The sequence below is a fragment of the Dermacentor albipictus genome, chromosome 3 (genome assembly GCF_038994185.2).
Source record: "Dermacentor albipictus isolate Rhodes 1998 colony chromosome 3, USDA_Dalb.pri_finalv2, whole genome shotgun sequence".
Taxonomy (NCBI): domain Eukaryota; kingdom Metazoa; phylum Arthropoda; class Arachnida; order Ixodida; family Ixodidae; genus Dermacentor; species Dermacentor albipictus.
Genome location: NC_091823.1, coordinates 95,592,545 through 95,609,056, shown reverse-complemented (window position 1 = coordinate 95,609,056; position 16,512 = coordinate 95,592,545). Strand labels below are relative to the sequence as shown.

The following is a 16,512-nucleotide window of genomic DNA, read 5'->3' as shown; positions in this document are numbered from 1 at the left end:
TCTTAACCCTGTTTATACCAAAGGAAATAAAAATGTGCACTAATTTTCTCAGATGTCCTAAAACATGGTTTCATTATAACTGTACTCGCTATCGGCTACATTGGTACCAATTTTGATGACAGCTATACTCAGCAGTAGTGGGGAACGGAGTGACAAGACATGCTGTTGGGTGAGTTGATTTGTGATACGCAATAATTTCAAAAAGGGCAATAAAACCCATGGACAGGACTGGAAGCAGCACAAGCACTGTAAGAAGAAAACTGAAAGTTTTATCCACTTGTGGTGTTCCCTGTGCTGCTCGAGTCTTTCTTTGTGCTCTTTCAATTCGTTCCTTCTCCTATCTTCTGTCCCCTCTTATCCTGTTGACTGACTTGTATGCTCAGCCTTTGCAACCATTGCACCGGGCTGACTGAGTTGCGCATCAGTTGTGTGTGGTGCCTTGTGACTACCACTTCTGATCCCACGATTAAATGGATGCAGCATTACCAAGTGAAAACAGAGTAAGATGACAAACACACAGTATTTGTGTGTGTTATCTTCTTTCTCCGCAATAATCTATAGTCGTGCTGCACATATTTAATCACGAATCTGAACCAATTACTAGTCCGCCAGCATGCGTCAGTGAAGTTAATTTCGGATTTCAGCCATTTAACGACAAAGCTTGCTTCAAGTGAGAAGTGAGTGGTTATTGGGGTGATTGTTTTCAGTTTATTGCACTACATTGTGCTGTAATTATTAATAATTATTGGTTGCACTCTTGATAGAACTGGGACCTAATTCATGGCATATTAGTGTGTCTATGTTGTCTACTTCCTGTGCATCACTGGTATTGTGCTACTATAAACAGGTGAAAATATTTTGTCCTGGTTTGACTCTGTGCTGCACATCTTAGACTTTAGAGATATCAACACTGAATTTGCATTATACCTAACCATCTGCTTCAGAATTTGTTTTTATAATAGTATGCAGTAACGTGTATGTGCTGTTTTACATTACCTCAGTATTACAGCTATGCCATTTATGTAGATTTTAATGTGATCCCTTGGCTCCTTTGTGGAACTTGTGCTTGTGCATTAGCAGTTTATGATAACTATTCATTGCCATCGTTCATGCAAATATATGAAAGTGCTAGAGAGACTTAGAAAGGCACTGTAATCTAACATTTTTTCTCTTTTAACAGTTCAACTGCCTAAGTGCATCAGGCACTTTAATATTATTCATAAAGGGCTCCTGTCATTGGTACACTTCTCCATTGTCTCATCCAAGTGCTTAATAGGTTGACAAGTGCACAATTACTAAGCAAAGCCTTTTTAAGGGCTTTGCTTGTGAAGATTCAGCTCTAACATAGACACTTGACAGGATTCCGGACCAAAGAGTAGGTGCAAGACAATGACACTAATAAAAAAACATTTGCAACAGTTGGCAACAATGAAGAATTTCGCATGATTTGCATTCATGAATCATCAGTTCGACAGTCACTGTTTTCCACTTCACTATGGGATCACTTTGGAAGTTTTGTAAGAAGCGCGAACATTCTCTAGATAGTGATGCTTTAAACATCCATGTCTTGGGAGCCCTCACTCATCCTCTTTTTCTTTATCTGGGAGGCAAGTATCTCCACTAAGCTTATTGCTGTTCTATAACCTAGCCCACTGAGCCAAGTATCTGTGCTGCAATTTTACGTAAGTAGTAGTTTCAACACCATCCATAGCCCCACTGTTTTTCTGATTGTCATTTCCACCTGCTGTTAAGGCAGATGTACACTTAGCTGTCATAACTTCAAACCTGTATCCTATCGATTGTGTTGGGTATCTAGGTTTGGGTGGTGCCCTCCAATGTTAAAGGCTGTCAGTCAAGCAGCAAACTGAAATACATTCATTGGAATGATAAGGCTTGACAAACATCTTGCATCTCACAGGACCTTCTTTCTTTCCTTCCAGAAATTCGATGCAGACGAGTTCTTGAAATGTCTTTCAAGGCTTGTGTCCATTGAAAAAGAGTGGGTTCCCAACTACCCCATGAGTTCCCTCTACATCAGGCCAACACTGATAGGCATCGAGGTATGAAGCGTGCGCAACAATTTCTATCACATTTCTACTTGTGTATTTAAATGGGCTGGGCTGCCTCTGGGCACTACGCATGCGTCATTGACACAACTTCCTAAGTGTCTGTCGCAAATTTACATTTTCACGTGTACAGTTCTCGTATTCTTTGCGTCTCTCTGACAGACTTGAAAAGCACATTGTTTATCCTGTAACATTGGAAGCTTCACTGGTAGTCTCTGACTAGAGAGGCAAAATTTCTGAAAATATTGAGCGGGTTGAAAAAAAAATTGTCTTCCTTATTTTTTTTCGTTTAAGAAAGTTTTTGAGAAAAAGTGAAACTCCAGTAAATGTAGCTTGTGTTTATTATTCAAGGAATGAAACATAATGATCCTTAAATACATGTGAGAATTACGCAGAGAGTGCAAAGACAATGGAATGAACGTTTTGTCTTGTATGAAAGATTGGTAATATGATACCTGAGAAAAAAAAGGTTGCAGGTGCTTCCACATTTAAATTTGGGTGTACGTAGATGAGTTTTCGAACATGTTTACTTGTGAGCCTGTTGCGAAGCTTGTTATGAACGTTTACAAAGACCAGTTTTGTTCACAACTGGCAGATAGTGAATGCATAGCAGCTAATTAGTGAAAAGGCCTTGCCACAATATTGACAGTCTTGGACTAAAAAGACTAAAAATAAAACCCAGAGAAGTGTGTGCACTCTGCTACGTTTTCAAAACGAAACCCAAACCAGATAATGAAGACACTTGAAAACTGTGCTGCCATTTTCTTGTTTTCGTCGTCACTCCTAGAAATGTATGCTGCACATTTATTTTTTTTATTTTTTTTCGCTTGCTGTGTGCTGGAAAAAACAGGGAACAAAGCTTTTTTTTTCTTTTTTTGCCAATATTTCCGAGTTTTTCCCCCAGCCATTACATCTCTATCCGTGACACCTACAGAAGATAAACGAGCTAGAGAGTTGTAACTCTGCGTATGTATTTGCAGACAGTGTATTACACTGTGAGCATCTTTCACACTGTGCATGCAATGCTCTACCACTATCTATTGCAGCGTGTGGGTTGCCAGAGGTAGCTTGACTTCCCATCTATGGCAAATTGCCCTTATGTCCACTTTCATTTCTCCTTACATTATCATTTCTACATTAGTTAAAAACAGCCGTTGATTTCCCCAATGCTTCTCTTGGCTTCGTTGTCTGTTGGCTTTGTGTAATTGTAACTAACAAGATATAAAGCCCCTGGGTTCACCCTTATTCTTGCTCATTGCACAGCAAGGGTGTAGACTTTGGCAGCCTTGATGCCACGAGGTAGCATACAAGTACTCATTGGCTAGTTGCCTGCTCGTAAGCTCTCGTACTATGGGACACCTGCAGGTAAAAAGATGTCCCCGTCCTGCTGCCATGAGTACTGTAGCACTAACACTTCCTGGCTAGATGTGGTACATATACGCGAATAACGAGACAGTGTATGTGTGGACAGTCACTGGCAGTAGCTCAATAGTTGCACATTGCATGTGTAATGCACAGTATGTAGGCAAGTTGTCTTTTTCGTCCACTTTTATTTCAGTTATTATGTTTAAGGGTTAAGTAAAAGGAACAGTTAATTTCCCCTAAGCCTTTTCTGGCTTCTTGTGGTCACAGTCTGTAGCAGAATTATGAGTTATACCAACAAATACCCTCACAAAACAATCTTGCAAAAAGCAGAAAAGTGAGGAACTGCCTACCACTGGACTCTGTGGCTGTAACTAGAGAGAGAGTCCTCGGGAAATGTAAATCTGGGATATCACTGCCATGAATGGATGGTTTGGTGAGTGCTGCAGTTTCATAGTTGCAGTTATCCACATATATGTATAGCAGTCTGAATAACATAATGTAAACACATCTTGGTTACTCATGCCTTATGTGTGTTCTTTCATTGATCACTTTGTCCACATTGCTCTGTTTTCGGAAGCTGAAATCCTCTCCCACCGCCTATTGACCCTTCCATTTTTGCCTCCGCTGTATTTTGTCACCATTGGTCTCCAGCCCACACTGGGGGTGGCACGATCCAACGAAGCTCTTTTCTTCGTCATCTTGAGCCCCGTTGGGCCATACTTCCGTACGGGCATCAAGCCAGTGTCCCTGCTCGCCGACCCCAAGTATGTCAGAGCATGGCCTGGAGGCACTGGTGACAAGAAGCTTGGCTGGTAAGTGGTGTGCTTCGCTGTGACTGAAACAGCTAATTTTTTCCTTGCTGTCAAATTCTGCTGACATGCTTGTAAAAGAGCAACAAACATAAAAATTAAGTATGATCCAGGAGGACTTGTTAGCTGAGCACGTGACTAAGTATGGCAGTGACCTGCCGTGACGGCTATGGTGTTCAGGTTCTTAGCATAAGGTCATGGGTTTTAGCCCCTGCAACTGTGACTGCATTTTGAGAGAGAGGGGGGGATATGCTAAATGCTAAGCGCCCCTGTGCTGTTTAAGTGCCTGTTAAAAAAAACCCAGGCAATTAAAATTAGTGCAATTGCAGTGTCCGTCATAATTGCCGAGTTGTCGCTTTGGGATAACCAACTGAGTCGGTCAATTAGTCATTGACAAAAAAAAAGGGCGTGAGAACTTGATGGGACAGAAATAAAGTATCTTGTTATTAATTTTTTCGTTCTCTGCAGCAACTATGCACCAACACTCATGGTGCAGAACGAAGCTGAGAAACTGGGTCTTCAGCAAGTCCTCTGGCTTTTCGGAGAGGATGAGCAGGTCACTGAAGTGGGTGCCATGAACGTCATGGTGCTTCTCAAGAACAAGGATGGAGGTAGGGCATGGGCAACCTTAGCAACTATGATTATGTTGTGTGTGGGGGTTGCTGTGTTGCCTGTGAGTTTGTAAGTCTAGAGTAATAGCACACGGCAGCACATCAGAAACATTTCTTTTTTCCTGGAGTGCATGCTAAACGAATAATACTAGTGTTAGGCAAGTTACTAGTATTGTTACAGATTGTCAGCTAGCTGCAGGATGAAGATAATCTACAATTACAGTAGAACCTTGTTCATACGTGTTGGGAAAAAAATATTCGAGGGACATCCTATCTACCAGGAAAACGTTCGATCTGAAATTACTAAAAAAATATGGCAGACAGAATTGTAGCTGAAAGCTTCATAAGACGCCACATTGTGTGCATCGTTACAGCACAAGATGACGAACTGGGAAATCGTACGAAACGGGATCATATCAACGAGGTTATATGTATTTACCTTTTGTTGGGATTGGGGTTTCATGCTCTGGAAGCCTGCGTCACACAGAGGGTTATGCTTAAGCCTACACCATCAGTGCATCTCAAAAAGGGGGTAGCGGCACATCGCACGGAGGCTGAGCCGGCCCATGCAGTCATCTGTACCTTCACTACGAGAGTTACTTGCTTGATGTTGAGTTGTGAAGACACGGGGTTGGAGGAACAAACTGGAAGTTTATTCATATTGGTACAGGAGAATTTAAGGGAAACTTATTTGCAGGTAAAGGCATACTTGTACTGAAAGAAACTCGGAGCACAGTACATATTAACTGGCAGCATGCAGCTACATCATACTGGTAACACACTACATTGTCTGGGCACCCCTACTACCACACAAGATGACTCCTTAAAACCTATCTGTCTTCGCTAAGTTTCTTGCTAGGGAAACAGATGATGTCATATTTGCCCAATCTGATCAGCAAAACGGTGCTGAGGAGGAAGAGTACCACACAAAACACATGCACCACCCCTAAGATGATAGTGGAAAGGGAAAAAGCAAGTACAGGCTACTTCCATTAATTCAACCGTGACAGGACCGACGAAATTGATTGAATTATCTGGCAGATAGAATTAAACAAGATTCAGAGAAAAAAATACACCAAAATGCACTGCTTGATTCATTTGGCAGTATTTGTTCGTTTGGCATGCCTCCGAATCAAATGCACACTAACTTTCTGTGTGTCCAACGTAGAAAACTAACATAGAAATGACCTAAAGCTCCTAACCATTGTAGAAATCTAATGCACACTGAATTTTTTAATATGGCGGCCGGTTTCCTAAAGTCAGCTTCGCCGCAATACAGCAATGCTATGAGGTAAAGCATAAGAAGACTACAAAAGCAGTTTCAGTTTCGCATTCGGTTGCACTGTGCAGGCAGAAACAAAAGGCGCCCATTAAAACAGAGTAAACACCATAATCAGACAATGTGAGCTACTGTTACTGCTTGGAAATTTTCCTAGGGCAGGCCAAAAATAAGCGCTTTTGATGGGAGATGTCGTGTGTTCAACAAATTCACTGTCCTATAAGCTCCATTGAGACAGATGCTGCTACTAAAGGGGTCGTTATTGGGGTCACCATGTGCTTGTGTGCAGACTGGTTAAGTTCGAATTATCCGGCAAATGCCAATTTTAGGATTGAAGAAAGAAGTTTGGGCCCATAGAAATTCATGGGTGCTGGCCGAGACCTTCGGTCAGGATCAAATTAACCAAAAAGTCTAATTAACCGGAGTTCAATTAATGGAAGTCTACTGTGCACCAGTCACATTGTTCCAGTGATGAGAAGGGAGAGGTCAACTGCACAAACCCACAAAAAGGAAATCCACTCCCCATCATGCCCAAGCACTCCTTGACTGGGTGAATAAGTTGGCACGAAGCCCAACATGTTGCAACAGCAATTAGACCACGCCTTAATTAGTATGTAGCCTGGGAAGACTGCTTCACAGTGACATCACGGGCAAGTCATTTGGGTCGAACAGAGACCCGCCCTCTTGTAGAAGTGCCGAATTTATCAGCATCTCTGTGCCCACGTTGGCTCAGTGGGATGTCGTTTGACGTCGATACCACAATGACCCCGACCTTTAACCTAGATCAGGTGACTGTTTTGTGCCTGCATGTTTCCTTATTTCATTGCTCTAACAAATCCTCTACTGCTCTCAAGTGCTGGTTACCTGTTCCGTGCGTATGATCTGCCCAGCTGTTTCTTCCTAATATTGGCTGGAACATAAGATATAGTAAAATCTTGTTTATTTGAATTTTGTGCAAATGAAAAATGTTTCAGGACCCATACTGTTTCAGGACCCCATCTTTCAGTCTGTTAATAATGAGCCTTTCAGTTTCTGTCCTTGGCTTCTTTACAAGTTTCTTTGTTATCCGCTGAGTTTCTGTCTTGCAAGGCAGTGCTGCCAAAATGCATTAATTTCGTCACATACAAGAAATGATGTGAAGTGTAATATTGGTTGTAGTCTCAGCCTTAAAAAAAAAAAGAGAAGAAAGCTTTTGTTGTACTGTGCTGCCTTTCTTTTTGCAGAAAAAGATTTTGCTCCTGCAATAATGTTTTTCAACCAATTAGAAACTCTTCTCCTTTCTCAGTCAACCACTTCTCTACACATAGCTAAAGTGTTTCACTGGTGACTGTTTTACAAACGAGCCTTATCAGGCAAGCGCAAATATGTTTAATCATTAGCTATATGCTTGTGAAGTTTTACTGGGAATTAGGGAGGCAGCTATGATGCAGCAGACATTTGTGCCTCTCCCATGCTTGAATGCTATGGGCTTGTGAAATCCATTGAAATCCAGTCCACGAAATTCAGCCTGTTGCAAGCACCACGGTGGACATAGCAGCATAGTAGTATGGCTTGAATGCTCAGCCATGGCCTCTGAGATTACACCATTTAGAGGCCATGGCTCAATTGCAGGGCACTGTTGTGTACAAGCAATGCACCACCGCTCCTTCGCTGGGCGAAGCACCAGCGCAGCAGGAACTGGAAGCGACTCCACCCCAATAAAAGTTGCGAGAATCTTCTGCCGCCCCCAGCAACTCGGCCACCGGACCTAGACCAACAGTTTGCCCCCTCACATACATGCAGCTCTCGCCTGCGTCTTTTGTAGAAAATAAAATCAGTCTGTCAGCTGCCGCCAACGAACGCACAGTCCTTTCCACGGACGGGGCCAGGCCCCGTGCGTAACACTGGCAACGAGGCAGGGGTTGCGAAGCAGATAAGTCTTCGACGTTAAGGCCATGGCTACAGGAGCCTTTCTCGACCAAATCGTGGTCATCGTGGATCCAGTGTCCCGTTGTTTACTTCATGGGTAATGACGTCGGCGACGAAGGGAAGAAGCCGACGCTTCTCCTCGCGCTTTGTGGTGGCAACACTTTCGAGACGGTGTGCGTGCTGGTCGCGCCGAAGACCCCGCGAGAAGTCAGCTTCTACGATTTAGTCACGTTTCTCCGGCAGCACTTCGACCCTAGACCATCCGAGCTTTACAGCCAGCATGTTTTTCAAAGACGCGTCCAACAGCCAGACGAGTCGATCAGCAACTACGTTGTAGCCGTCAGAAGCTTGGCAGCTGACTGCAACTTGTGCTGCCTTCGGCTGCAACATCGACATCACCTGACAGCCGAACAACCTCTTCAGCAGCGCACCCAACTATGCTGCCACAAGATGCGATGCTCCGTGACAGGTTTGTCTGCGGCATCCGGGACGAACATCTTCAGCGGAACTGTTCGCGGAAAAAGACCTCACATTCCAACGCACTCTGGACTTAGCCCTGTCAGCTGAAAGTTCATCAAGGCAACCGTAAGGAATCAAGGGAGTGGCAAACTAAGTGGAAATTAAATGAACATTGCAAATCAACCAAGCAAGCAAGCATTCGTCATCAAGACATTGCTATCAATGTGACAGCTTGCACGACCCTGAAACATGCAAATTCAAGATGTCCGAGTGCCGTTTCTGCTCCAAGAAAGGTCACATCGAGCATGCATGCATCTCAAAGAAAAAGAAAAGGAACCATGCTCCGACAACAAGCAGCAACGGGCGCACAGTGGCAACCCACTACCTGTCAGTGAGTCCTGCTATGAGCTGCACGCAGTGAGTGTACGAACACATGCCCCAAGTTCTTCGTGGACTTGAGAGTGGAGGGAAAGCTGCTCCAGTTTGAGGTAGACACAGGTGCGGCTTGCCCCCTGATAAGCAAGGACACATACTACAGGACGTGGAAGAAGAATGCTCCCGTTTTTAAGCAAGCCACTCGACTTGCACACATGGTCAGGTGAATAGCTATGCATCCTGGGCTCCACACAAGTTCGTGTGAGGTTCAGATCAAAGGACTATGCGCTGCCGTTGTTGGTTATGAAGGGCACCGGGTGCAATTTTTTAGGAATAGATTGGTTCTTGGCGCTTCACATTCAGGTGAAGGGAATCAACCACATCGGAAAGCCAGTACCGGAGATTACAGAGGTCGTTGGATGACACCCAGATGTGTTCAAGGAAGACATAAGCAACTATATGGGTCCTTTAGTTCACCTGGAACTCAAAGACGGCATGACGGCGAAGTTTTGCAAGGCTTGTCCGGTTCCGCTGGTGCTGCAAGGGCCAATGGAGGACAAGCTTGATCCTCTACAGTGCCAGGACATCCTAAAACCAATGCAGCATACTGAATAGGCTACACCACTGGTCCTTGTTCAGAAAAACGACAGTACACTCTGTATCTGCGGTTACTACAGGGCACGGAGTAAGACATTTAGGAGGTGAAACTCCTGTCAGCGCGAGCGAGCGCGGGCGACCAGATAAAGTCACAATTGTTGTATGTGCCGACGGGGCCGTATACAGTGGCGGCGCCATGCGGCCCGTCGTAGAAGCCGCAGAAAAAAAAAAAAAGCAGCGCCCGGGCAGGCGGCTCCGGCGCGCTCTCAACGGCAGTAATTTCTTTCCAGGCCGCCAGAACGATAAGGGCTCCGCGGGCTTGTGACCTTTTCTGGTCGCCGCAAATAGCGGAGTTTCCACTCCTAAATGTTTCTTGCTCCGTGCTACAGGGGTGCTGTTAACGCAGCAGGGAAGAATGGATCGTACCCACTACCAACTACAGATGAAGTATTCGCAAACCTACATAGTGGAACCCTCTTCTCAACAAAACAGCAGCACTGCTCACAGTAAACACTACAAAAAGACCATTCAAAGTGGAACGCCTGCCATTCAGAATTTCTGCCGCACAAGCTATCGTTCAGCACATGATAGAAACTATGTTGACTGGAATTCCAGGGGTAATTGTTAACCTTCACGCCATCATTGTGAGGTGGAAAGGCACAAATGAGCATGCACAGCGTCTGAGTCAGGTTCTGTCGAGGCTAAGTGAGAAAGGCCTATGCCTCATGAAGGAAAAGTGCAGCTTTGGAATCACGTCAGTTGAGTTTCTGGGACATCGAATTGACACCAGTTGTGTTCACACCACCAAGGAAAAGGTAGAGGCTATACTTCAAGCACTCAAACCATCTGACAAGACATCCCTAAGCTCTTTTCTGGGCCTTATTTTTATTTTATTTTACTATCGTTTTTTAGAGAACAGAGCAACGGTCACAGTGGAATTGTATATGCTCCTAGCAAATAACATACCCTCGCAGTGAGAAAGCAAGCACCAAGCCACTTTCGAGGTGCTTAAGGAAATGATCCGCACATCTGCAGTATTCGCTCACTACGACGAGACGAAGCCTTTTTTTTTTTTTTTTGTCTGTGGATGCATCGCTGTACGGTGTCAATGCCGTCCTCGCTCAAGAAAACGTGCTTGGCCGTGAGTTGCCCATTGCATTCGCTTCACAAACACTGGGAAGCGCTGAAAAGAACTCCTGTCAGCTCGACAAAGGTTTAGCAGTAATCTACGGCATCATTCGTCTTCGTAAGTACATCGCCAGCCGGCACATGACCATAACAATGAATCACCAGCTGCTGGTTGGAATCATGGGTAAAACAAAGCAAGTACCCCTAGTTCTTTCACCAAGGATGATGCGATGGTGCCTTAAGGGGGGACGCGGCAATTGAAGTGGTCGAAATGGTCAAAATTGTCAAAATTTTCGATTTTCCTATTTATTTTTTTTCGCGATCCTCGGACCTTCTTTTACCTCGTGGTGAAATATTATAACAAAATACGCGGTAGAAATTGAGAAAACAGCACTTTCGTAGAGCGCCGTTATCAAAAATTGCGAAAAAATCGGGCCTCGGAGGGCGCCGTCGCACCGCGGATAGCTCGGCTATCTGATGACGCAGCGCCGCCATCTTGGTATCATCGTAAAGAGGAGAGATCGGAGCTCAAGATAGCCGCAGCGCCATATTTCTCCACCGCAAAATAACACAAGCAAACGCGAGCGAAAGAGAAGTAAAAGCGGCATCGTGATTGGGCGCAGTAGTCACGGATGGATGGATGTTATGAGCGTCCCCTTTGGAACGGGGCGGTGGCTTGCGCCACCAAGCTCTTGCTACTATGCTGCCTAATATCCTACCTAGGTTAACCAATGAGAAAAAAAAAGCACACTATGAACTACCACGTCCAAATTTTCTGATACCCTATTGCGAACTGTGCTTTTGTACGTCTCCGTCCTTTGTCGTTTCCCTACTTTTCTTCCACCAATCCTCCAATCGCCTCTTACTGATGTCTATTGCGGACCTGTTTGCTTTACCACTGCTCCCGCTGAACCCAAGGGCTTCAAGGAGGCCAGTGGTGCCTAAATCGACCGCTGGATAGATGTCTTCACATTCTAATAAAATATGCTCCGTCGTTTCCCTAGCTTTACCGCAGCAAGCACATGCTTCTTCTTCCTTCTTATATCTCGCTTTATACGTGCGTGTTCTAAGGCATCCCGATCTCGCTTCGAAAAGTAATGAGCTTCCCTTTGAGTTATCATAAATGGTTTCTTTCCTAATTTCGTTTTTTCCCCTTAAGTAGTTACTCATGGCAGGTTTCTTTTCCATTGCCGCCACCCATGAGATTAATTCAGCCTCTCTGACTTTCCGCTTGACCTTCTTGGTTGCTGTGTTGCCCACCCCACAGGCCGCATACTTGCTGGTAAGCTTCCTAGTTCTTTTCCTCCACTGTGAATCAATGTTTTGCCTGTACAGATACCTGAACACTCTCCCAGCCCATTTACTTTCCTCCATATTCCTCAGCCGTTCTTCATACTCAATTTTACTGCGACACTTCAAAACTAGTCCAGCCCATATCCCCTTGCACAGCTTCATTTGTAGTCTTCCCGTGAGCGCCCAATGCGAGGCGACCCACTGACCTTTGGTTCCCGTCGAGTCCTGATTGTACCCCTGATTTAAAGCAAACAACCGCATTTGCAAAAGTAAGTCCTGGAACCATTACCCCTTTCCACATACCTCGGAGGACCTCGTACCTATTGTATCCCCATAGCGCTCTGTGCTTCATTATGGCTGCATTTCTCTTCCCCTTGACTGTTATGGTTTTTTCCTGTGTTTCCATATATCCGTTGCCTTCGTTTATCCATATACCAAGGTATTTATATTCTGTTACCCGAGGTATTTCTTGGCCCTGTATCTCCACTGTCTGTTCACTGTTTTCATTGAATACAATAAATCCTGATTTTCTAACACTAAATTTCAAACCTAAATTGTTGCCTTCCTGTCCACAGATATTAGCCAGACGTTGCAAATCACTTTGCTTGTTTGCGAGCAACACAATGTCGTCCGCATAAAATAAACCTGGGAGTTGCTGCTCTATTACTGTACCTGCCTGTTTGTATGAGAGATTAAACCCGATATTACTTCCTTCTAGCGCCCTCTCCATCCTCACCAAATCACGTGGGGAACATGGAGCGCTCCTATTGGCTGTTGTACATTTGAATTGCCCGTGAAACACACTCGCGCGCATTGGCGCTGCAGCGCCTTGCACGTTCCGTTCATTGTGCTTGACCATTGTAGCAGGCACACTGCCCTAACGCGCGTGTTCCGTGATGAGCCCCAAAGGAGGCAAGTTCCGAACAGTCCACGCTTACGGAAAACGACGAAAGGCGTGGAACAGAGGGCGAAAACTGTCCGCAGAAGCGGATGCCGCTGCCCGTGTCGACGAGGTGCGACCGGCGCACGCGGGTGATCGGGAAAGCGCGTCTGCGTGCAGTGCTGACGATGCGACCGCGTGCGCTGGTGACGACGTGACCGTGGACTGTGTTGACGCGACCGTGGGCTGTGCTGTCGACGCGACCGTGGGCTGTGCTGTCGACGCGACCGTGGGCTGTGCTGTCGACGCGACCGTGGGCTGTGCTGACGACGCGACCGTGGGCTGTGCTGACGACGCGACCGTGGGCTGTGCTGACGACGCGACCGTGGGCTGTGCTGACGACGCGACCGTGGGCTGTGCTGACGACGCGACCGTGGGCTGTGCTGACGACGCGACTGGGTGCGGTGGTGATAACGCGACCACGTGCGCTGGTGAAGGCGCACCCGCGCGTGGTCGTGACGGCAGTGCGACATCGGCGAGAGCGGACGTCGCGTCAAATATTCAGCTGCGAATTTCAGCACCAATTCTCACGAACGAAGAGATTGCGAAACGAGCGGATACAAGAGCGGATGTTTTGAATGCGCTGGCATCTACCTCTGCAACAAAGAGGAAATTTCAACTTTTGAAAGAAGGAGAGTGTGCTGACGACGTGGTTCCCGAGTCATCATTTTTCATTGTACATAAAGCACTCTTAAACGAGCTGCTATGTGCAGCAAGCTGCACTCAGTGCGGGAAAACGCCAATTCGTATTGAAACTGGGCTATGCCTTGGGCTTGCGACAAAAATGGAACTGTTGTGTGACGACTGTGGGGTGATAAGCAAAAAGTGGTCATCCCCAAGATGTGCTGGCACTCAGAAGATCAACCCTTTTGAGGTGAACGTTCGTGCACAGAGAGCTGTGCAGTCAGTAGGCAAAAAGCAAGCCACACTGAATGATGTTTTCTCCCACATGGACATTTCTCATCGAGGACTGCATCACAAATCCTATGCAAGGCTGCACCGTAGGCACAGTCACCCTGCCACTGCCTCAGCAGCCATGACATTAGAGTCCGAAAGTGCACAGAAGGTGCGCGAGATCTACAGGGAACTTGGATGTGCCCCAGGCAACATTGATGTGATTTATGATGGCACTTGGATGACAAGGGGCCACACAAGTCACATTGGTGTTGGCTGTGTTATTGAATTATATTCTGGCCTTGTCTTGGACCACTGTGTCCTCTCCAATTATTGCCATGGATGTTCTCTTGGCCCCAAGCCTGGCGACAGTATTTATTCAGAGTGGCATGAAGAACACCGACCACAATGCCAAAAAAACACCGAGGCAAGTGCAGGGCAAATGGAAGTAATTGCGGCAAAAACCATGTTTCAGCGGTCTCTCCAGAAACACCAGCTCCGTTACACAAATGTCCTTTGTGATGGGGATAGCCGCACTTATATTGCCCTCAGTGAAGAGAAGGTGTATGGTTTCATACCCATTCACAAACAAGAGTGTGTGAACCACGTGAAGAAAAGAATGGGAACTGCTTTGTGCAACCTTGTTGAGAAAAACAAGAGCAAGGACCGTGAGCTCAGCATGAGTGGAAAGGGCCGCCTAACGCAGGGTTTAATTAAAAAACTCACAAACTATTATGGCTTAGCCATAAAAAGCAACCCAAATGATGTGCCTGCTATGGAAAAGGCCATCATGGCCACTTTTCACCATGTAACATCGACCGATGATGAGCCGCATCACGAGCACTGTCCCACTGGCGTGAACTCTTGGTGCAAGTTTAATTCTGCGGTGGCCTCAGGTCAACCAGCCCCTGCACACAAGCTGCAGCTTCCTGCACATGTTCGAGCCGCACTCCTGCCTATATATAAACGTCTATCTGCAAGAGAACTCCTTGAAAGATGCCAGCAAGGCAAAACGCAGAATGCCATTGAGTCGCTGAACAATGTCATTTGGTCACTCCAATCAAAAAATCAGTTTGCTTCACTCCTGAGTGTTGAAAGTGCCGTGGCAGATGCAGTTTGCCGTTTCAATGCTGGCTGTGAAAGAGCACTGCAAACAATTACGTCGCAACTCGGATACAGTCCAGGATCGTGTTCACTGCGGCGGGCTGCTGAAAAGGATGCACGACGCATCAAAAAGGCAACGAAGGCACATGAAACTGCTGCAAAGAAGAGAAAAATTACCTCAAAATGTAAAGAAAATGTGTCCTCACTGCCAAAGGACTACATTCCAGGCGGGTTTTAGGTGCTCAAAGTAAATATTTTGATGTTTCCAGCAAATAAAACTTTGAGCCCTGTTTTCTCAGCTTTCACTTTTTGGGCAGTTGCTTTCAGTAATCCCAGTGCAATTTCACAATGAATGAAGACAGAATCATTCTGTCTTTTGCACTTTGATCGTGAAACATTGATGAGTGCAGTAAAGCTGTCCATTTTCATCTGCACCTCATAAAAAAATTTATAATGAGTTTTTTGCAAAGGTCGTTAGTAAGACAACGTGCACAGAAAAGTTCAAAAAAGCTTTTGTGCTTATTTCGGCATTTAAAAAATAAACGAATAGCTTTATTGCACATAATGGGCTTGCTTGAACATGCTGGTATGAAAATCTTAACAAATTTATGTGTAATTAATTAATTAGGGGGATGACCAGGGGATGACCATAAGAGGATGTCAAGTGTTCTAACTCAAGAACTATAATAGATAGCTCAAAACTGATTTCAGTTATGATGTCAGCATAACAAAGCACACCTGCATGCCAAATTTCGTCAATTTATTCCCATAAATAAAATTTTTTTTTTTCATTGCCACGTCCCCCCTTAAACTAGGAACATACGTTTACAAGTTGGTGTACTGGCCTGGCCAACTTCACCAAAATGCAGACGCTCACAGCAGACTACCGCTACCGGCACAAGTTGGTGAACTTTATCTCCTGGGAGACATGTTCATGTTGGCTTCCGCACCCAGCTTTGAGCTCTCACCACATCAACTCGCTCGAATGACTCAACAGGACTCTGTTTTGTCCCAAGTGCTGCAGGCTGTCTCAAATGGCGAAGTGCATAAGCTGCCAAAGGAACAGTTTTCATCGTACAGGAAGCTTGGGACAAAGCTTTCAGTGCAGAACGGGTGCCTTGTTAGAGGCTCTCTAGTAATAATTCCATCAAAGGCGACAAATGACCTTCTTGAACCCGCGCGTGCGAACCACCGCGAAATTGTGGCCATGAAGGCATGCGCACGAAGTTACTTTTGGTGGCCAGGCGTTGACGCAGATATCAAAAGGCTCTCTAAAAGCTGTGCAACTTGTTGTCAACACCAACGGGTACCAGCCAGTGCACAGGTTCCTGAATGCAAACGCGCGACAACACCTTAGGACACAGCTGATGCAACCTTCGCTGGTCCCGTAGAAGGCAGGATCCTGTTAATTGTTGTGGATGCATACAGCAAATGGTTGGAAGTACGCTCCATGCACTATAAGATCTGTCACATTGATTGAAGAATTCCGGAACCGTTTTGCAACTTTTGGGCTCCCCAAAAACTTGACTGATAATGGACCATCCTTCATTTCAGTAGAAGTTGAGAGCTTCCTAAAGAAGAATGGGGTGGCCCACATAAGTGCACCGTATCATCCTGCAATTAATGGTGAAGCAGAAGTTTGGTTATTGAACTGAAACAAGCATTAGCCATAAACAAGGATGGA

At 45.5% G+C, this 16,512-nt stretch overlaps 1 protein-coding gene across 1 annotated transcript in view; it reads left to right on the top strand.

Annotated features, from left to right (window-relative positions):
* Nucleotides 1-16,512, top strand: part of Bcat (Branched chain amino acid transaminase) — a 42,457-nt gene that overhangs the window by 6,696 nt on the left and 19,249 nt on the right. Inside the window, exons 5-7 of the mRNA XM_065433252.2 lie at nt 1,941-2,060; nt 4,083-4,243; nt 4,709-4,851. Of these exons, the coding sequence (XP_065289324.2) occupies nt 1,941-2,060; nt 4,083-4,243; nt 4,709-4,851 (424 nt within the window). The remainder of the gene's footprint in view (nt 1-1,940; nt 2,061-4,082; nt 4,244-4,708; nt 4,852-16,512) is intronic.